General features: G+C 35.3%; 2 protein-coding genes and 1 long non-coding RNA gene across 4 annotated transcripts; 1 reads left to right on the top strand and 2 right to left on the bottom strand.

Annotated features, from left to right (window-relative positions):
- The first annotated feature begins 103 nt into the window (after nucleotides 1-103).
- On the top strand, nucleotides 104-11,779 carry LOC121367412. 2 transcript variants are annotated; one of them, XM_041491577.1, is made up of 8 exons: nucleotides 104-188; nucleotides 6,010-6,153; nucleotides 6,983-7,083; nucleotides 7,963-8,071; nucleotides 8,614-8,776; nucleotides 9,442-9,639; nucleotides 11,296-11,608; nucleotides 11,655-11,779. In XM_041491577.1, the coding sequence occupies exons 1-7, from the start codon at nucleotides 177-179 to the stop codon at nucleotides 11,559-11,561; spliced, it is 993 nt and encodes a 330-aa protein (XP_041347511.1). In that variant the 5' UTR covers nucleotides 104-176; the 3' UTR covers nucleotides 11,562-11,608; nucleotides 11,655-11,779. The 2 variants fall into 2 exon arrangements, with proteins under 2 accessions (XP_041347511.1, XP_041347504.1); XM_041491570.1 differs by having other exon boundaries at nucleotides 11,296-11,779.
- On the bottom strand, nucleotides 690-2,372 carry LOC121367425. The gene is made up of 2 exons (XR_005957380.1): nucleotides 2,305-2,372; nucleotides 690-1,616 (listed from the first exon to the last, which is right to left on the bottom strand). It is a non-coding gene; the product is annotated as an uncharacterized LOC121367425 (long non-coding RNA).
- A 9,640-nt stretch (nucleotides 11,780-21,419) lies between the features above and the next one.
- Nucleotides 21,420-21,866, bottom strand: LOC121371800 (histone-lysine N-methyltransferase SETMAR-like). Its single transcript, XM_041497996.1, has one exon. The coding sequence runs from the start codon at nucleotides 21,864-21,866 to the stop codon at nucleotides 21,420-21,422; it is 447 nt and encodes a 148-aa protein (XP_041353930.1).
- Between the last annotated feature and the right edge of the window lie 632 nt (nucleotides 21,867-22,498).

The following is a 22,498-nucleotide window of genomic DNA, read 5'->3' as shown; positions in this document are numbered from 1 at the left end:
AATTAATAGTTTTAGTTTAAAATGTATCAAAATAATATTCCACTGAACATAGCAGAAGGTTGAATACTAAATGTGGTTTTCATGTGCAAAGGGAAGTAATTTTGTTTAAATAAGCAGACGAGAAAAACGAAAAACATATTTCAGTTAACCTGTTAACTATAATTTAGTCAGTCATAATGGATGCTGATGTAAGTTTATTTACACACACTGATTATGATAGGGGCCGTAGAACCTTTCAGGAATTTAAAAGAATGACATTTAGCTGTAATGATAGGACACCTAACAAAAAACAAATATGATTTTGCTTCTACTAGGTACCGCAGACCAAAAAAATATATATATTTTTTTTTTTCTTTATGGTCATAGTTTCATTAAATATGTTGCTCTTATTGAAAAAAACATCACTATATTATCCAAATGAAGCAAAATAAAGTCGTAGTAGCCTTGTACTTCTGTGACCAAACATGGCCGACATGACGATTTTAATTGTCATTTACGTCCACTTTTGTAAACCAAAAAATAACAGAGAAATTTCTGTTGTAAGCTTATACATGTTACAAGCAGTTATCAATGTTGCATCTCTGAAAATTTCAAGTGAAAATATAAAGGGTTACTATTATTTCTGATAACATATGTATTCTTGGGGTAGGTTCGAAACCGCTCCAAAATGACAAAAAAACACACAGAAATCTTGGAATACGTAATTTAATGACATAATAATTGATGCAAATGTTACATCAGAATAACATTTTCAGTTCACATTTATTTACGCTTATACAATAATGTACATCCAGACCAATAATAAAAGGAAAACATAAAGGTTTAGATCGCAGATGGAAAGTGGATACACGTTACATAAAAAAATAAGCTTCTTGTTTCAAAATATTTTTTAAAAATTTACCTAGACTCATAATAATATTGAATACTTGAAGATTTCAATAAAAGATGCAATAAAACTTATCATATGTACCAGTCTTTTAATTCAAACCAGTAAAAACTTATCACACGACGAATGCCAATGATTGGCCAATATGTTTAATCAATTTCTTACAAAAATATTTACATACTTTACACCTTCAATATCATTATTAGAAACAAAGCAATATAAGTAGCCATATTTCACCTTTGAAAGGAATGTCCAAACACTCGTACAATATCAGAAAGGTAAATTTCTATCCAGAAAAAAATATCCCCAAAACATATTTTAGCAGCTGAAACACTTAAGGCATGAGACAGCAGTCACACGTGTGTGCTAAATAATTTACTAAATGCAGCTATGATTATTTTAGTTCAATAAAGTGCTTTATAAAAACAAATTCAAACAATGAATTATTATAAATATAACTATATACCACTTTGAATTATAATAAAACATTTATGGCTAGATCTACCAAATTTAGCATCCATGAAAGAGTATTAGTCTAAATTTGTCTATGAATTATTGTCACACACTTCATTTCTGTTCTAGGTTCTGTCACAGTTGGAAACAGAAAACATAACAGCATCAAGCTTGAAGTATAATTGAATCTACTGAAAGTTGTCTCATAACCACGTGTACTCTCCCACTCCGTTTCCATTTCAGGTTTCTCCATAGACGCACAGAGACTACACATTTCCTGAATAAAGAAAAATACCCATTATGACCATGGTTATTTATCTTTTTGTTTCAAATATTGTAATTAGTTTGACATAATATTTGTAAACAGAAATATTCATTACATCAGATGAAACACACCTTCAAATGTTTTTTCTGTATGTAGTTATTTTCACTTTACTTTTAGTATCTTTTACAAATAATTAATTCTTTACCATTTTTTAACAGTAATATTCATTGATGAAGTGATGAAAAAGTATAATTATACTTAGAATTTAATGTTACTTGGTTACCAAAAAATTTAAGTTTGTGTCACAATGTGAGAAGTTATGGTACCTGAAACATTTTCTTTCAAAAAGGTATTTACAATATAATAGACTTAAAAAGTACAAATTCTGTTTAATTTATTTCCATTGCATTAATACTATTCTTTTGTATAAAACTGATCTAGTCATATGCTAAACTCATTCAAATGATTTACATAAAAATAGATTTACGTCTATATTTGAATAGTTATGCATTATCAAAATGTTTTTTAAAATCAACTTCAGTTATCAGAAACTGCTGAGTCATCATGATAAGCAAAACATTATTTTAAGTTATTTTGAATTAAATATGCATTGTCTTCTAAAAATAACGCTTCAGTATGATATATATTCTACCCAAAAAGTTAATAATGGGTGGATAAATAATGACAAAGCATCAAATACGTTTAATTTTATCAAAATGTGTCCCTGCTGTGAAGTTCTATATTTTCGCTTTTGCGGGTCAGTGGGTCATAGTTTACCTCCCTTGAAATATTTTCGATCTCGAATTAAACTAAATTGCGAGAAAATTACCAAAAAATTATTTTTATGCTGTTTTATTATATTACTATATATATCTATCAATATCTCAGTGAAATCGCCCTTTTTGGGGCAAAATAAGACGTATTCAAAGTTTCACTTGCCTCAAAAAAAGTCTTTTTGTAGTCGTTCAACTTCGGAAACAGGATATACATCAATCGGAAGGTGTGTACTTGTCATAACAACAAAAAAAACGTGCAAAATCGTCATCAAAATAAGCGTATTCTGGCCTTGAACAACACTACCAATTGTGAACCAAATTCGTGACATTTCGGAATATGGGCGCAGCTGCGCCCCTAGCGGCGGCTGCGGTCGCTACTTCTACTCTCCCACAAAAATTAATAATTTTTGTATTCAAAGGATGCAACTCCGTTTGATAAAATTTTTTACACTAGACTTTACCTAAAATAAATTGGCAAAGTGCAAATTATTTAACATAGTACTTTATTTTTGTTTAAAGGCTAAATAACCAAATAAACCTATCAGTATTAAATTACAGCAATGTGACATGTCCGCTGTATCGGCACATCCAGTGATTCGGTGCACTTGGTAGTGTGCTAAGGAAGTTGTCATGCTGTTCGTGTTTTTAACAAATTAAAGTTCAATTCCTTTTTTAATGGTTAATCAAGTATCAACATATTTATTGTTATGGCTACAATTAAACATTATTAGAACTATCAATAATTATATCATAATTTCAAAATAAATTGATCATTCACCTGCTTTTGTGTATATAAACGCGAAGTAGGTTAGCCATATTGATATTAAGAATGTTAAAACCAGTCTAAAAACACCTTTCCCACATTTTAAAAATTATAGTTAACAGTATAATTACTGTGTCACTCAAGAAAACGGTTCCGAAACTGATCATGAGATGGGTCATGTGTGGTTGCTAATTTTTATAGTAATATTTCTAACAAGACAAAACAGAAAAGTACCAAAATAATCCTGGGACAATAGTGTAGCATTTATGTGCTACAAAGTGAGGTCATGGGTGGTCTATAAATAGCGGGGTCACCAATCCACATCTACTAGCTGTGCCGGAATCACTGGACCGGCAAATCATTTTGGATACAAGGGGTTGTATATACATTTATGCACAATTTTAAAATGTTTATTTACTACAGATATAAAACAAAGTGTAGTGTATTCAGATTATGCACTGCTTCATTGGTGAGAGACACATTTTATTAAGTATTTCACAGTGTCCACATACAAAATGGTCTTTGAATGCTTAGGTGTGCTGATACACCGGACAGCACTGTAGTCTATCAGGGCCAGGCTAGGGATTTTCGAAACTACGTCAAGGGCACTACGTCAAGGGCACTACAAGATTGTAAAACCATTGTAGGTTATGCAGTGTTCGAGATTAAAATTTTGGGGGCAGTATCCCAGTTAGATACTAACATTTCAAAATCTGGTATCCCACCTGAGAATTTAGTATTATATGGTATCCCGGTGGGATACTGGGTTCTTGAAGTCTGATATCCAAAATTAAATTCTGGGATATCGGGATACCATTAATCTCGAACACTATTATGACGTCACTACAGCACATGCCATGGTATGTGCTGTCCTGTCTGTGTTATAGTGCATATAAAAGATCCTTTGCTACTAATGGAAAAAATGTAGGGGTTTCCTCTCAAAGACAATTATTGTGAAAAACTGTCAACCGGATTACCCCATAAACCAGTCTTATTTACATATGACTTGTCTTTAAAGAATCTACATGTACACGTGAACACTGACATCGGAATGCTTTTGTTGAATTAAGAAAACCTTCTCAAAAATAAAATGCACAAATGAGAAAAAGACTAGTAGACATTCAAAATATTTGTATACATAGAGAAATGTATACACAACCGCCATTTGCACTGTATATACTATATTAAATAATGTGTAATATTAAACAAACTAAAAAAAATAACAGTTTTACGCCGCTGTCATTATCAGTCTCGTCTGCTTCACAGATTCATTCCATAAGAGTTTTGGTAACGTCACTTGACATGTGTTTACTAGTGTATATGAAGAATGTCAACATTAGACTATGACATGTATTTAATCTCTTAACAACAGAAACTGGAATGAATATTAACATTTGTTGGTTGATTTTGATAATAAATTGAATTGTCTTGTCTATTTAATTGTTAAAATTTGACTTCATTTGATTGGCAAACTCATGGTTGTGGATTGTTTTCGTGGTGACCATATTATCAATGATTAATTATTTTTTAACTCAGTAGAATGTGAAATGGATTTTACCCATTTGTTTAAAACAAGGCGTAATATAGTGGTATATAGCGACTGTTTCACTCGAATTGTCCCCTAGCTGATCTGTTTATAAATATTAACATTGGTTCGGTTGCCAAGCTGGTGACCATATAAAATATTTTAGTCACCAAACACAAAAAATGATCGCATATACAACCAAATCGGTCGCAATGTAGAGGCTTGAATTCACATAAGGGGATCTCAACATTACTCTTCTTGAACTACAAGGTTCGCACACTCTTAAAAAGGCCCTAAATTTGAATTGTTGCCCTAAAAAGTCCCTATTTTGATAATCTAGCACTAAAAAGCCCTATATTTTATGGGCAAGTTCAGAAAAGACCCTAAATTGGGCCATATAATCCCTGAAATTGTTAGACATTTTTCTTCTTCCGGAAATATTAAATAAATTGCCAAAAATACATCGATATCTACTTTCATTTGTTGATCTCTGTGCTCGTTCGAACATTGGTGTGTAAACAATGCCAAAATGATACCAACGATTCATTTGTAAAACATCATCAGTGTTCGGTATTGTTCGTAGAAGAATTCATTTGTAACTTTCGGGGAGCTCTGGATTGCTTATTCTAAAATGAAACATGTTTCTAAAATACTAATCAAGAATCTTAATCTCAGTGCAAACTAAATAAAACGGAATATTCGACAATTATCTAAATCAGACATTTATGCCTATGTGAATTATACATATTTGTTTATGAAAATATGTAGGACAGTTCTCTGTCGATTCCGACGGTTCGCTCAAACACTCCCATTATTTTGTCGAGTTCGAAGGTCATTGCAAATGGTGGACAGCAAAGTTTTAGTCGCTAAATTTTACTTGCATTGACCCTAAAAAGCCCCAAAATTTAGGTTTAAAATTTCTGTATAAACCATGAACTAGTAGGCCTATCAGAGGGGTGATGGTGAGCCAAGTAACAGCTCCTCTTAAATGGTAATGTCTGCCCTCAGCTGGCTACACATTCACAAAAATATAAGTTGGAACAACACAAATCTGATAATTACATCCAATATACATGTAACCAAATAAGTCAAGGGAATGCACATAGCTAGATTAGTGAATATAACATCTCTTATTTGTCTGCATTCCTACAACACACAAGTCTGAATGGAATTTACACCAACAATTTAAGATATTTACGGCCATTCAAAACATTTTGAAAAATGATACAACAGTTACTAAATTTCATTATAAGATTGACTGCAATTATATTTAGTTTCATGCAAGTACATGCATGAGTAAATTTTTTAAAAATTATTTTCTAAATCTATTTTTTAATGCAGCAACAAGAAGCGATATTGAAGAAGAAGTTGCAGTCATTCCTTTCCGAGATGTTGAAGTTGGGCACAGTGAAAGGTTTTCGATATTTCGCCACATATATGCGAGGCCGAGAAGAAATGGTCATTAGCATATTGAACTCACCCCAGGTTTGATTCATGATAGTTTTTCCATATACAGCAGGGCTGCAGAATTGCACTCGCCCGAAACTGTAAAAAAACCCCACACCGGGTGAATATCAATATCAAAACCCACTAGCCTGTTGGGTGACTCACAATCTTGAGTAAAACTGTGCTAACGAATGGTTTGTTTTATATATGGCAAATGAAAGTGGTCATAAGATTTGAGGAAAAATCTCGGGCTAGTGATAATATCTGTGGGCTAGTGGATTTTTTAATTTACTAACCCAGCTGGCTATAAAGAAATAAATATAATTTCACAGGTCTGATACAGTAGGCAACCATTGTATGATTGTTAGTTTGAACCATGCAAATGGTATTTTGAACATATGTTCTTGTCAAATATGTGGCTGTTTAATATGTTTATCCAGCTATTTAAATAGCACTTTTCTCTAATTACACTTTCATGCACACTGGTAATGTACATTTTTGTAGACTTCAGGCTAGATTCTACTGACATTTTATTTTTAAAAAATTGTGTCTGGCCTATACAAAGTAAATTTTCACTGAATTTGTTTTTTAAAGTTTAATTTTTAACAAGTTTTTTTTTTTTAACGTTCAGTAAAACGAACATCTGTGGATGCAGTTATGAGTGACACCAAATACGTTTATGGTAAGCGAGATATTTAATTCTGTGGAACTCTTTTTTTTTCTGATTCACTGTAACTGACAGACTTGATTCTGTCCCTGGACAGATTTCTGGCTATCCAGAGATCGGCCTCGAGACAGACATGTTCGAAGCCATATAGCGGTATGTTCAAAACAATTACCTGACCTGACGGGACGTGTTTTGTTGCAGAGTACAAGTGACCAGTTCATGGACAGTGGACCCAGCAGTCCAGTGTTGAAAGAACACAGAAAAAGTGAAAGCTTCACTTCACAGAAGTTACCTTATGATAAGTAAGAGAGACAATGTAAATTTCTCAACATTTTCTTATAAGTACAGAGAAATCGGTAGGTTTCTGTTTACTTATAGGGGGCTGGATCTCCCTCAGCAGTGTTTCTGCCAGAAAGAAATTTTTGGGTATGGCACTATGGAATTGAATGCAACCACAGTCAACAGAGTGTATGGAGGGTCTCCCCAAGAAAGAAAATGGCTAATGTTTAGGGTTATGGTTAAGAAAATCATACAATAATGATAAGAGTCATTGATTTTGTCAAAAGGTTAACTTAAAAAAATAATTTATGCCCCAAAATTAGGGTATGGCGCCATATCCATTTTACCGTCTGGCAGAAACCCTGCTCAGTCGGCAGAGTGCATCTGGTGCTCTGGTTGCATGATTGAACCTCCTTGGTAGACCCATTCTCTTATTTTTGTCCCCCATCCCAACCAACACCCCACAACTGGTATATCAAAAGTTGGGGTATGTGCTGTTCTGTCTGGGAAAGATTCCTTGTTGGTAATGGAAAAATGTAGCAGGATTTCTCTGAAGACGAGTCAAAATTACCAAATGTTTGATATCCAATAACCAATGATTAATTTAATCGATGTGCTCTAGTGGTGTTGTTAAAACAAAACAAACTGTAACTTTAACTGTACACCTCAGGGGTGGGAATTCTCCTCGGATCAGCTGTTTTCCTCTCATGGAAAATTGCATTTCCTCGTATTTTAATTGTCCTTTCCTCCAAAATATGTCGGATGGTACAGATTTTAACCTAGGATTTCCAGAATTTCCAGGACCCCTCTAGATTTCCTCTTTTTTGCAGTTCACCAATTCCCACCCGTGATACTTGCATTTCTTAAGCCTGAGTTGATTGTATTTGTTTTTGTGTGTGTAGACGCTCTCTGTTGCTGTCACGGAAAACTCAGATGATTCTCAGTGGATACGGTGAAGGAGGTGTCGCCTTGCTTCCTGCTTCTCCAAGTGACCACGAGGATGACATGAAGGTAAAATATTATTTATAATAATCTTAAGTCTCTAACTCATACCACGAGTTTGGTATCGAGTCGGTCAATAGTTTATTTCAACAACAACAATTTATATAACAACAATTATTGGGGGAAAAAAATACCTGGGCCTGTGCTTATAAAACTTTTAAAGATTCCAGGCTCAATCTCTAATGATGTCACACACATACAATTTGTATAGTGTTGTAATGGCGTTAGTGTTTCAGACGCTAGAGTCTTGAGTTTAGATGTTAAAAGTTTTATTATCACCAGGCCTGAAATGCTTTTCCTTATTGAAAATGTACCAAATATACCAGGCTTTGTGCTTATAAAAAACTTGTTAGACTTTTAGAGTCTAGACTCAAGTTTCTAATAACATGTGGAGACTTTAACGTCATGCACTTTACACGAATGTGATGTTACTAGAGATTTGTGTCCACTCTAAAAGCTTTATTAGCACATGCCCAGAAGTTGTTTTATTTTCAAACAAATTGATGTGGTGCGTGTAGTACTTATGGTAATTTGACTTTAATTTATTCCAGAGTGACCAGTCAACGTTGTTTCTGATCGCTGGTTACGCCCGGTACAACTGTCCATACGTTTGGGTGAGATCAAACCACGACCGACTCTTCAGGTTAACCGGGGAGAAACTGGAGAGAGATTCGCCTCTCAGACTCAAGTCTACTATCAAGTGGAAAGACCAAGGTACGTTCATGGTTCGCCTGTGACTAACTATCCAGCCATTCTCTGTCTGTAGATGGGTGTGTGTGTGTGTGTGTGTGTGTGTGTGTGTGTGTGTGTGTGTGTATGGCCCAGAAGTAGAGAGCTTGTCTGAAATACAGTGCTGGCCTCTCAATTTGAAAATAACATGAGAGCATTGCGATGCTCTCTTGATAAAAGGAGTGGGATGTATAGTTCAGTGATAAAGTGCTTGCCTGATGTGTTGTTAGTCTGGGATCGATCCCCATCACTGGGACCTTTGGGCCATTTCTCATTCCAGCTAATGGCTCCACCAGTTGTCTGTGGGAAAGTGCATATAAAAGACCCCTTACTGCTAATGGGGAAAAACTCCCACCTGCTACTGACCGCAGTTGGGCTACTGATGCTCTCTTGCACTTGACATGACAGGCATGCGCTACAACAGCTTGTTCTGAATGTGCACGTTAAACCCTATGACCTGACCTGACCTGACCTGACCTTACCTAATGGGGAAAATGTAGCAAGTTTTCTCTGAAGACTACAAGTCACAGTTACCAAATGTTTTGACATCCAGTAGCTGTTGATTAATAAATCAAAGTGGTCTAGTGATGTTGTTAAATAAAACAAACTTTTAAGGGTTTTTTTGTTTGTTTTTTGTTGTTATTTTTTAGACATCAACGTGTGGGATCTGATTGCTGAACTGGTCAAACTGAGCACGTATCCGGCTCCTAGGAACCCGTTTGAAATTGACCTTGAGTTTTTCTCCATGCTGCCCGTGTCGGAACAGGTCCTCTCCACCGCGGCCATGGCGAACTGCCTGCAGAAAATAATGCTACACACTCCCGACGACAAACCCTTCGCTGGCAAAGGTATCAGCTGTAGACTAAAGTAGCAGACATGGGGCCTAATTCACAAAGCTCTCTTAGGCTCTGTTAGACAACATCGCATCCTCTTTGCAAGTCTTTTAGCACTGTATGGCAAGATCGCAAAGTTGCGAGAGTTTAGTGAATTACGTCCATGGTCATTTAAGGATAGTCAGCACTCTTGCTTCCCATCACTCACCTGAGAACAGTTCAAGGAGGGTCGTTTTCAGCTGCCCTCAGTATAAGACTTTATTTGGAATCGGTACGGTTTTAATGTCTTAAATGGCTCCCCATAATCTAAGTTAGAGAAGCAATTAATTACTCCCCTGAATTTATTTCACAGTGAGGACTGGAGTAGCTACTAACAGGGTTTTACCCTCTGGCAGAAACACTGACTAACAGTGTTAGTGGGGTAGAGGCTAAGCCGTCGGACGTCAGGTTTGTAAGGAATGGGTTCACGTCCCAGTACCAGCTCCCACCCAGAGTGATTTTGACCAGCCTATTGCAGATATGTGAGGCCACTATACTGTCTTCTCTCTCACTAACCTCCAACTACACCTTGCCTCAGGTTCTTGGGTCATAGGATCGAATCTCAACAGCGTACCCATTCAGTGTTTCTGCCAGAAAGAAATTTTTGGATATGGCACTTTGGAATTGAATGCAACCACAGTCAACAAGGGGTATGGGGGACCTCTCCCAGAAAGAAAATGGGTTAAGTTTAGGGTTAGGGTTGAGAAAATCATGCAGTAATGATAAGAGTAATTAAATTTGTCAAAAGGTTAACTTAAAAATATTAAATCTGCAAACAAAATTGGGTATGGAGCCATGCACGTTTTACCCTCTTGCAGAAACCCTACCATTGGTTTTTTTCCATCCTAGCCGGTGCCCCACGACTGGTATATCAAATTCTGTCCTTGGGGAAAATTCATATCAATGATCCTTTGTGTGTTTCCTCTGAAGACTAAATGTCAGAATTATGAAATGTTTGACATCATGTAATAGTCTATGAGTAATTGATCAATGTGCTCTGATAGTGTTGTGAAACAAAACTAATGTTTAGCTTTAGCCACTAACTACATGTTGCCAGGATATTACCAAATAACAAATAAAGTGGAGAAACAAAAACTTTATTCTCTACAAAATCTGATTAAACAAATCAACATAACATACATTTTTGTATCAGTATTAATAAATTTTGAAAAGTAAATTGAAATGTATAGCAAGCTAGTAAGAATAAAGATAATTGCAATGTGTGATTTTGGTACCTGTTTGCAAATCTTTAGATGAGCCACCAATCCAGCGAGCCCTGCCGTGTGTCTCCAGTAAAACAGAAGATACACTAAATGTTTTGCATGAAACCATGGAAAAGATTGCTATTCAAGACTGGTTTCTCAGAATTTTGAGATATATGTTGACTGTCATTTCGAAGAATCAATGTAATTTGTACAAATAATTTTTAAGAGCCATGCGGGCTCGTATGCTACCAAACTAGAGGCCTATATGATTTTTGCAAGCCTTAGGCTCCTGGACTCTCCTCAGAATCACACACTGCATTGTAAATTTCTGTCATAGCTTATGCTTATTTGAATGCATGCTGAAATAATTAATATATATGTATATGTAGAAATGCATTCAATCGTCTTGTTTTCTCCTGTTTTCCAGTGTTTGAAGATCTGCAGCTAGTAGTCAAATGTCACTTTGCTGCTCTTCAGAAACTAGCAAAGCAGGGTCTCCCAGTGTTAGAACAGTATCAACAGCAGCAGCAACAACGGCAACAGCAACAGCAACAGCAGCAGCACATGCCGGGTCAGAGACGACAGCGCTACTCAGGTTCAGGGTCATCTCACGAGGCCCCCGGCAGTCAGTATGATCAGCAAGTAACAGGCTATGGAGGGTACATGGCAACCGCTGCTCCTAGTCGATTTTGAGTAGAAGGAAAGAAAAGAAAGAAAGAAGAAAAAAAGAAATTAAGAAATAAGGAAAACCAAGAAAAAAGGGTACACGATCACATCTGTTCCTAGTTAATTTTGAGTCAAAAGAAAGAGCAAAAGAAATTTTTAAAAAAAGAAGAAATGTAGAGAAAAAAAGGGAAAAGGGAACATGGTCACATTTTCTCCTAGTAGATTTAAGTAGAAAAAGATAGAAAGAAAAAAACAAAGAAAAAAAAAGAAATGACGAAAACAAAGAAACAAGGGTACATAACTACATGTACTTCTGCTCCTAGTAGATTTTGAATAGAAAGAAAGGAAAGTTTTAAACAACACCTCAGCACATTTTAAAATATGGAATCCTTTGATGAACTTCATCCCTGTTTAGACTCTGTCCAGTGTTATACATCATTGATCGGGAATTAACTACAGTGTAGGTCTGTCCACAATATTAAATATATTGCAGATAGACTGAATCTCTTTTGCATTTTTACTTCATTGTCTGATTATAGGCATTTTTTTTAAAGAAAGCATAGCAAACTGTTTTTAGTCTTAATCATTTCTCATTCACATCTACAAAATAATATAATTACAAACTTCCCACCGTCATACGATTACTTTATTCTGATTATATGATGTCACTAAAAACGTTAAATGTTATCCTTCAATAAACATCAGAAAATTACATCAAATGGGATGTAATTATAATTTTGGGTGGAAATTTTTGTGTGAATTTATCGATGTGTAACAGTCACAAATTTAGCATAAAATCGCTTCGCTATGCTATTTTATACCATTTGTCAGTTGCACATCGATAAATTCACAAAAATGACAAACAATTCTTATATAAACATGTACACGTACATGTACTGTCATTTGTGGAAGAATGTTCTCATCTTTTGGCCGTTTTGCCATTGGAGAATCGTCTGTTAAAATGTTAAAAAGTCGCAAAGGTGATTTATAATTAGTAGATCTCCAGCTACGACATGAATCTGTATGTTGCACACCACAAAAGAATCCTATCAATGATACCAATTCATTTTTGTATTTTTTGAAGTATGTTTTATCTAGTTTTTTGTTATTTTATTTACAGTACAATATTAGGTATTTATCCAGGCATTCTCTGGGTCCGAACATAGGCTCCTTTCTAAAAGAAAGTGACGCTGATAATTCCCAGTTTCTATGCTAAATGTTCCCAATATATATACAGAACTTTACATACGTTGTTTTCGCTTCCTATTTATTGCACAAGTTTATTTTGCGCAAGAATATATACCATTATGCGGTCGAGTGGTATGTTCTTTTTCGCAAAATAAACAAGTGCAATAAATAGGAAGCAAAAACAACGTATGTGAAGTTGTATTTATTACATACCTTCTTTTATGTTTTACAAAAATGATTTTGAATTTAACATCATAACAACACTTGGTTAAATCTATGATCAAAACTCCTTTCATGGATTTACTTAACATTAAGAATCATACTCTGTGGCAGCCTTGTGTAATATTTCAAATACGATGTGATGTCATTTGTAAATCATATATGACATCAGTAAATAAAAGGCGCTAACTGCAGTAAAAAGAAAAAGGGAATTCCCCATTTAATAGTTCCGGTCCATTTATCACAAAATACATTTATCACACGGTTTCAAAATGTCTTTATCAGTATAGTAAGATTGAACAGGTATGTAATAAATATATATATTTATGTCTGTTACAATAAATTAATTCAACAGTGGTGTACTGCATCATTCAGTGGCTGAAAAAATATCCGAAGTATGATTTACCTGCGCTAATTTTCAACTAGCAAAACATCCTGGATATATCCCTGAATATATGTTATTGGGTTGTTCTTGGATTTATGTCTTCACAGCTGTTTTCACCGTTTCATCATTAATGTCAAAAGGTTTTTTTTATTGATGTTTGTTGATCATCCATTTTGTTTGTTTAACCCTCAGTATATATTTTTACATGCTGGGGTGTCGTGCTCTTGATTATAGATAGAAAACAAAGTGTTTGGCATCTTGCACAAAATAATAATTCCATATTAGTGGTTCAGTTCCACCTCCAGATGGTCTTTATATTTATGGATTTTTTGTTTGATCATCCTCACACTTATGGAGTTGATATCTTTTCAGAAATGGATCGTCACAAAAGCAAAAATCACATTTACCGTACCATGATCCGAGTATTAAATTGTTTTAATTAATTGTCCTTATTAATACAGTAGAGGAAAATGACACTTGACTAGTCCAGTTAATATGATTATCTCTCGATCACAGTATTGCCACATCTTTTCTTCAGTGTGGTTAAGTTTGTCGAGGCTGGGATGTCGTACGCTCATCCAGGTCTTGCAGCAAACCCTCATCATGTTCTGAGACTCGTCCAACCAGCTGTTCGGGTGAGCTTCTACCATCCTCGTATCATATCACATTTATTAATTGTTATCTTGGCTCCTCGTGGCGGCATGTAGCCCAGTGGTAAAGAGCTCACTTGATGTGCAGTCTTTCTGGGATCGGCTCACTCGATCGGCCCATTAGGCTATTTCTCATTCCATTCATTGGATTGTCGTTGACAAAGATGGAAACATTTTTGAAGCCACATTGGACATGCATTGCTGGCTTTGGAATGTTATGTACCCAGAATGTTGGGCAATTCTCTTACACGGGTGATTCTTTTACATGAACTCCAACCAGTGTACCATGACTGGTATATCAAAGGTCGTGGTATGTGCTATCCTGTCTGGGATGCTGCTTATAAAAGATCCCTTGCTACTAATATAAAAATGTAGCGGGTTTCCTCTCTACGACTATATGTTTAAAATTACCCAATGTTTGACATCCAGTAGCCGAAGATTAATAAATCAGTGTGCTCTAGTGGTGTCGTTAAACAAAACAAACTTTTAACTTCTCCTCTGGGGTTCATGGGAATTCCTGGAGCATCTTCGGGTGAGCTTCGGCTACCTCGAGTAATTCCCTCGCATTTATGAATTGTCTTCCTGACTCCTCCAGTATCAGGATAGAGCCTCCAGGTTCTTTACGACACCGTAGACCGGCTTTACGTGCTTGCCATTGTCTGTATTGCTTGTGGATATATGGGTTTACATTTTACTATGACTGTCCCTTCTCAATGTTTGACTGTTGTGAATTTCAGAAAAGGTTTGTTTTGTTTAACAACACCACTAAAGCGAGCACATTGATTTATTTATCATCGGGTATTGGATGTCAAACATCTGGTAATTTTGACATATAGTCTTAGAGAGGAAACCTGCTATATTTTTCCATTAGTAGCAAGGGATCTTTTATATGCACTATTCCACAGACAGGAGAGCACATACCATGGCCTCTGATAAACCAGTCGTGGTACACTGGTTGGAACGAGTTGTGAATTTCCACTGCAGAAGAGTTCATGTAAATAAGAATCGCCTCAACATGTTGGGTACATGTCATTCATTTTCATAATTTGTCATTGTTTAACTGAAAAAAGTATAATTATATATATATATGTCATAATGTCATAAAAGCTGACTGACAAAAAATTCCCAATCACTCTGTCAAGACATAAATTTGTCACATGTATGTATCATGTTTTAAGTGCTATACTACCCAAGTATGAATGGGACTTTGATTGAATGCTCTGAGTGAAATTCAATAGAAATTCAATTCACAACATTGTAGCACCAGGGACTGTAATATTGTGTTTCTTGCTGATTCAGGTTAGTTCCTTTCCTTTGTTCTGGATGTACTTGTTTATGGTTATGATGACTTTTCTTACCTTTCCTTTGTTCTGGATGTACTTGTTTATGGTTATGATGACTTTTCTTACCTTTCCTTTGTTCTGGATGTACTTGTTTATGGTTATGATGACTTTTCTTACCTTTCCTTTGTTCTGGATGTACTTGTTTATGGTTATGATGACTTTTCTTACCTTTCCTTTGTTCTGGATGTACTTGTTTATGGTTATGATGACTTTTCTTACCTTTCCTTTGTTCTGGATGTACTTGTTCATGGTTATGATGACTTTTCTTACCTTTCCTTTGTTCTGGATGTACTTGTTCATGGTTATGATGACTTTTCTTACCTTTCCTTTGTTCTGGATGTACTTGTTCATGGTTATGATGACTTTTCTTACCTTTCCTTTGTTCTGGATGTACTTGTTTATGGTTATGATGACTTTTCTTACCTTTCCTTTGTTCTGGATGTACTTGTTTATGGTTATGATGACTTTTCTTACCTTTCCTTTGTTCTGGATGTACTTGTTTATGGTTATGATGACTTTTCTTACCTTTCCTTTGTTCTGGATGTACTTGTTTATGGTTATGATGACTTTTCTTACCTTTCCTTTGTTCTGGATGTACTTGTTTATGGTTATGATGACTTTTCTTACCTTTCCTTTGTTCTGGATGTACTTGTTTATGGTTATGATGACTTTTCTTACCTTTCCTTTGTTCTGGATGTACTTGTTTATGGTTATGATGACTTTTCTTACCTTTCCTTTGTTCTGGATGTACTTGTTTATGGTTATGATGACTTTTCTTACCTTTCCTTTGTTCTGGATGTACTTGTTTATGGTTATGATGACTTTTCTTACCTTTCCTTTGTTCTGGATGTACTTGTTTATGGTTATGATGACTTTTCTTACCTTTCCTTTGTTCTGGATGTACTTGTTTATGGTTATGATGACTTTTCTTACCTTTCCTTTGTTCTGGATGTACTTGTTTATGGTTATGATGACTTTTCTTACCTTTCCTTTGTTCTGGATGTACTTGTTTATGGTTATGATGACTTTTCTTACCTTTCCTTTGTTCTGGATGTACTTGTTTATGGTTATGATGACTTTTCTTACCTTTCCTTTGTTCTGGATGTACTTGTTTATGGTTATGATGACTTTTCTTACCTTTCCTTTGTTCTGGATGTACTTGTTTATGGTTATGATGACTTTTCTTACCTTTCCTTTGTTCTGGATGTACTTGTTTATGGTTATGATGACTTTTCTTACCTTTCCTTTGTTCTGGATGTACTTGTTTATGGTTATGATGACTTTTCTTACCTTTCCTTTGTTCTGGATGTACTTGTTTATGGTTATGATGACTTTTCTTACCTTTCCTTTGTTCTGGATGTACTTGTTTATGGTTATGATGACTTTTCTTACCTTTCCTTTGTTCTGGATGTACTTGTTTATGGTTATGATGACTTTTCTTACCTTTCCTTTGTTCTGGATGTACTTGTTTATGGTTATGATGACTTTTCTTACCTTTCCTTTGTTCTGGATGTACTTGTTTATGGTTATGATGACTTTTCTTACCTTTCCTTTGTTCTGGATGTACTTGTTTATGGTTATGATGACTTTTCTTACCTTTCCTTTGTTCTGGATGTACTTGTTTATGGTTATGATGACTTTTCTTACCTTTCCTTTGTTCTGGATGTACTTGTTTATGGTTATGATGACTTTTCTTACCTTTCCTTTGTTCTGGATGTACTTGTTTATGGTTATGATGACTTTTCTTACCTTTCCTTTGTTCTGGATGTACTTGTTTATGGTTATGATGACTTTTCTTACCTTTCCTTTGTTCTGGATGTACTTGTTTATGGTTATGATGACTTTTCTTACCTTTCCTTTGTTCTGGATGTACTTGTTTATGGTTATGATGACTTTTCTTACCTTTCCTTTGTTCTGGATGTACTTGTTTATGGTTATGATGACTTTTCTTACCTTTCCTTTGTTCTGGATGTACTTGTTTATGGTTATGATGACTTTTCTTACCTTTCCTTTGTTCTGGATGTACTTGTTTATGGTTATGATGACTTTTCTTACCTTTCCTTTGTTCTGGATGTACTTGTTTATGGTTATGATGACTTTTCTTACCTTTCCTTTGTTCTGGATGTACTTGTTTATGGTTATGATGACTTTTCTTACCTTTCCTTTGTTCTGGATGTACTTGTTTATGGTTATGATGACTTTTCTTACCTTTCCTTTGTTCTGGATGTACTTGTTTATGGTTATGATGACTTTTCTTACCTTTCCTTTGTTCTGGATGTACTTGTTTATGGTTATGATGACTTTTCTTACCTTTCCTTTGTTCTGGATGTACTTGTTTATGGTTATGATGACTTTTCTTACCTTTCCTTTGTTCTGGATGTACTTGTTTATGGTTATGATGACTTTTCTTACCTTTCCTTTGTTCTGGATGTACTTGTTTATGGTTATGATGACTTTTCTTACCTTTCCTTTGTTCTGGATGTACTTGTTTATGGTTATGATGACTTTTCTTACCTTTCCTTTGTTCTGGATGTACTTGTTTATGGTTATGATGACTTTTCTTACCTTTCCTTTGTTCTGGATGTACTTGTTCATGGTTATGATGACTTTTCTTACCTTTCCTTTGTTCTGGATGTACTTGTTCATGGTTATGATGACTTTTCTTACCTTTCCTTTGTTCTGGATGTACTTGTTTATGGTTATGATGACTTTTCTTACCTTTCCTTTGTTCTGGATGTACTTGTTTATGGTTATGATGACTTTTCTTACCTTTCCTTTGTTCTGGATGTACTTGTTTATGGTTATGATGACTTTTCTTACCTTTCCTTTGTTCTGGATGTACTTGTTTATGGTTATGATGACTTTTCTTACCTTTCCTTTGTTCTGGATGTACTTGTTTATGGTTATGATGACTTTTCTTACCTTTCCTTTGTTCTGGATGTACTTGTTTATGGTTATGATGACTTTTCTTACCTTTCCTTTGTGTTCTGGATGTACTTGTTTATGGTTATGATGACTTTTCTTACCTTTCCTTTGTTCTGGATGTACTTGTTTATGGTTATGATGACTTTTCTTACCTTTCCTTTGTTCTGGATGTACTTGTTTATGGTTATGATGACTTTTCTTACCTTTCCTTTGTTCTGGATGTACTTGTTTATGGTTATGATGACTTTTCTTACCTTTCCTTTGTTCTGGATGTACTTGTTTATGGTTATGATGACTTTTCTTACCTTTCCTTTGTTCTGGATGTACTTGTTTATAGTTATGATGACTTTTCTTACCTTTCCTTTGTTCTGGATGTACTTGTTTATGGTTATGATGACTTTTCTTACCTTTCCTTTGTTCTGGATGTACTTGTTTATGGTTATGATGACTTTTCTTACCTTTCCTTTGTTCTGGATGTACTTGTTTATGGTTATGATGACTTTTCTTACCTTTCCTTTGTTCTGGATGTACTTGTTTATGGTTATAATGACTTTTCTTACCTTTCCTTTGTTCTGGATGTACTTGTTTATGGTTATGATGACTTTTCTTACCTTTCCTTTGTTCTGGATGTACTTGTTTATGGTTATGATGACTTTTCTTACCTTTCCTTTGTTCTGGATGTACTTGTTTATGGTTATGATGACTTTTCTTACCTTTCCTTTGTTCTGGATGTACTTGTTTATGGTTATGATGACTTTTCTTACCTTTCCTTTGTTCTGGATGTACTTGTTTATGGTTATGATGACTTTTCTTACCTTTCCTTCCTGGCATATGGGTTACCTGTATTGTAGTTTTGTTTTTGTTGCTGGGCAAAGTCGTCTCTCTCTCGTGCAAAATCTTCTCTTGGTTTCCGTTTATTGACGCTTGTATTTGCAGGTGTCATAATAAGTGATTTGACAACAACTCCAGGGAACTGAAATATAAATGTTTAAGGAGTTAATACCTAAAAACTAATTTAATAATAATAAAAAAAAAATATATATATATATATTCCATATACACTGTGTTTTATTCCTGGTTTTCATTCATTGACATTTGTAGGTGTCTTAAGTGTGTCCCATGTCCTATCTTCTTGCCCCTCCAGTGAGCAGAAATATAAATGTTTAAGGAGTTAATACCTTAAAAAACATTTTAATAATAATTTTTGTTTTATATTTGTTTTCCATATACTCTGTGTTGTTTTCCTAGATTCCCCCCCCCCCCCCCCCCCCCCCCCCCCCCCCGAACTCAATTTATTCATCAGAAAGTCTGACAACCTTGACAATCTTTGCTATCATTGCCTGTTTTCTCGCCCTTTACCCCCACATCTGTTTGTTTAAAACATTGTTGTTTTAGATGAAGCCATACAACTCTTTTCTTCCCTTTTCCTCTTCCTGACATTGTTGATTGATGTTCAGCCATTTAAGATTGCTATGGAATCAGATTAATTAATTATCATAAAGTTTTAATGTGTATTTATTCTGAGTCGTTAAATGAAACAAGTCTTTCATCATCCAACAACTTTGGTTGCAATGATAATGAACACTTGGTGAAGAATAACAACTTCTTTTCTTTATTTTTCTTGATACTACACTGGCTTGATGGTTAATTGACTACTGGACAATGCAGTAATCTTGTTGGTTGCCAGTTATTTCTGCTTTCTGCCTTTCTTACACCTGTCCAAAACTTTGTATCCTTGTTTTTGGTTATGATGACTTTTCTTGCCTTTCCTTCTTGATGGCAAATGGGTTACCTTTATTTTATTTTTGTTTTTGTTGATTGGCAAAGTCGTGTCTCTTCTACAGAATCTTCTCCTGGTTTTCGTTCATTGACAGAACATTCATTGTAGTTGCAGCTGCCACAATTGCACAGCTGTTTATTTGTTTTAATTTAACTATGGAATTGTTATGTTGTCATTCATTCCTAAAATGTTTTCATATACTTACCTTTGTTGGATGCTGAACAGCAGGGCCCATATTTTCAAAGCTATCTTAGCATGTACTGTAGTGACGTCATAGCCTACAATGGTTTTACGATTTCGTAGAGCTAAGATAACTTCAAAAATCTCTAACCTGGTGTGTTTTTCATGCTGGAGTGTCGTTCAGGAAATAAACATACTATTATTTAATTTTTGAGGTTGGTGATCATGGATTGAATACTGATAAATAACATTTCCAACCTAACGCATTAGCATGAGGTTGTAAATGTAACATTTATCAGTGTTCAATCCACGATCAGCTACCTCAAAAATTAAACCAAGATGTGTTTATTTCCATTCTATGAGGGGTGTCAAAACATATTGTCATTGAGCCTCATAGTAACAGAGCACACAAAATGTTTTCATTTCATACATTATTTTTCTACATAATCCCTGTGGGATGTCATTTAAACATCAATGCTGAGCCGCAACATTTGGAAACCTTTATTGCCGACAGCAACAGATTGACTGAAATATACAAAATATACTATAAATAGCCTATTATTGATTTATACAATAATAGTATTTGGTAGGACCCAACATAACCTCTAAGACATTACAAACATCCAATGCACGCATGTCGCAATAATCAAATGAAACAATAATCAACCCTTAGCCCATGTATATCAATATAAGTAATACAACGCATCTACCATTTAATACATATGCATTTATATATGTATAGGCTTGTTTTGCCTTAACATAAGAAAGAGCAATATTTTATTTAAACATTTTAAACTAATTTATAAATAGTAATACATACCTTATGATATGTCGGCGTACCATAAACATCTTTTTGAATTAACGTAACAGAAAGACAATGAAATTAACGTTAACTAAAGAATGACATAATGGATATCATAAACATAAACAAAGAAGTGCATGCATAATAAACAAACAAATATATACATTACATAAATGTGAAGTTTGGCCTTAACAATCCCCATTTTAGATTGATGCATTTGGTCCATCTCTTGGGAAGGTCTGCCGTGCCCTACTATTAGAAGTCGGAACTCCGAAAGTAAATCCACCTCTCCACAGCCATAGAGAGATGATCATCATCAAATCTCTGTTGAAGAAGCTGCTTCTTGAGATTGGCAAGCAGGTGATAGTCACTGGGAGCCAGGTCTGGTGAATAAGGGTGGGTGAGGCAACAGTTCATACCCACACTCCTGCACAGCTGCTATGGCAACTTGGCTTGTATGAAATGGGGCAGTCTTCGTGAAGGAGGATGCCATGACTGATTTTGCCTCTTCGTTTCCCCTTGATAGAGTGGTGCAGCTCATGTAAAATATTGGCATAGTATCCACCATTCTTTGTAGTATCACGTGGTAGACAGTCAACATGAATGATGCCTTGGCTATCCCAGAAGATGGTGGCCATGATCTTCTTGGTGGACCTCGAAGCCTTGAACTTCTTGGTCTTTGGAGATCCAAGGTGTTTCCATTCCATGGATTCCTGTTTGCTCTGTGGATCATAGTAATGTAACCAGCTTTCATCACAGGTCACCAGTGTATAGTGAAAATCATGCTGGTTTTGATTAAACCTGGTCAACAGAGATCTGTTAATTGGCACCTTGGTCTCCTTCATTTCAGTTGTCAGCATTTTGGAGATCCATCTTGCACAAACCTTTGACATGCGCAAATGATGATAAAGGATATTATCTATGGATCCATGTGACAAGGCAGTTCTCTCCTCTATCTCAGCAGTTGATATTCACCTGTTTTCAAGAAGCATTTGGTGCACTTTGTCAATGTTTTCCTGGGAAGATGCAGTTGTTGGCCCTCCTGGATGGATGTCATCTTCCAGACTCGCTCTGCTTTGCTTCAGTTCTCTGATCAATCGCTTGACAGTGGCATACGACAGAGTCCCCATAGAAAAAAAACATGTGCGTTCATGGATTCTCTGGCATGTCTCATCCTCAAGTGTCAAAAGCTTAATCACAGCTCTGTACTAAATTTTGACCGTTTCTTCTGAATGTTTTGGGGTACCTAGTGGCCAAGTTCATTAGCATTTCTGTAAGTACAAAATGAACAAAACTAAGCACATTACATGGACAAACACTGATACATGTTACCACACTTAAAAAGGTCAGCTATAATTTTAGAAACGGTGTAAGACTCAGTATTTTTTGACACCATGACTAAAATGTATTCAAAACTGTTTTTGATATTAATATGCGGAGTGAACAGGAGTGAACAGGCAAGACATCCCTATCATTCAACCAATGCACCATA

The sequence above is a fragment of the Gigantopelta aegis genome, chromosome 1, assembly GCF_016097555.1.
Source record: "Gigantopelta aegis isolate Gae_Host chromosome 1, Gae_host_genome, whole genome shotgun sequence".
NCBI lineage: Eukaryota > Metazoa > Mollusca > Gastropoda > Neomphalida > Peltospiridae > Gigantopelta > Gigantopelta aegis.
The sequence above is the reverse complement of the archived record's forward strand: the minus strand, read 5'-3'. Positions and strand labels throughout refer to the sequence as shown.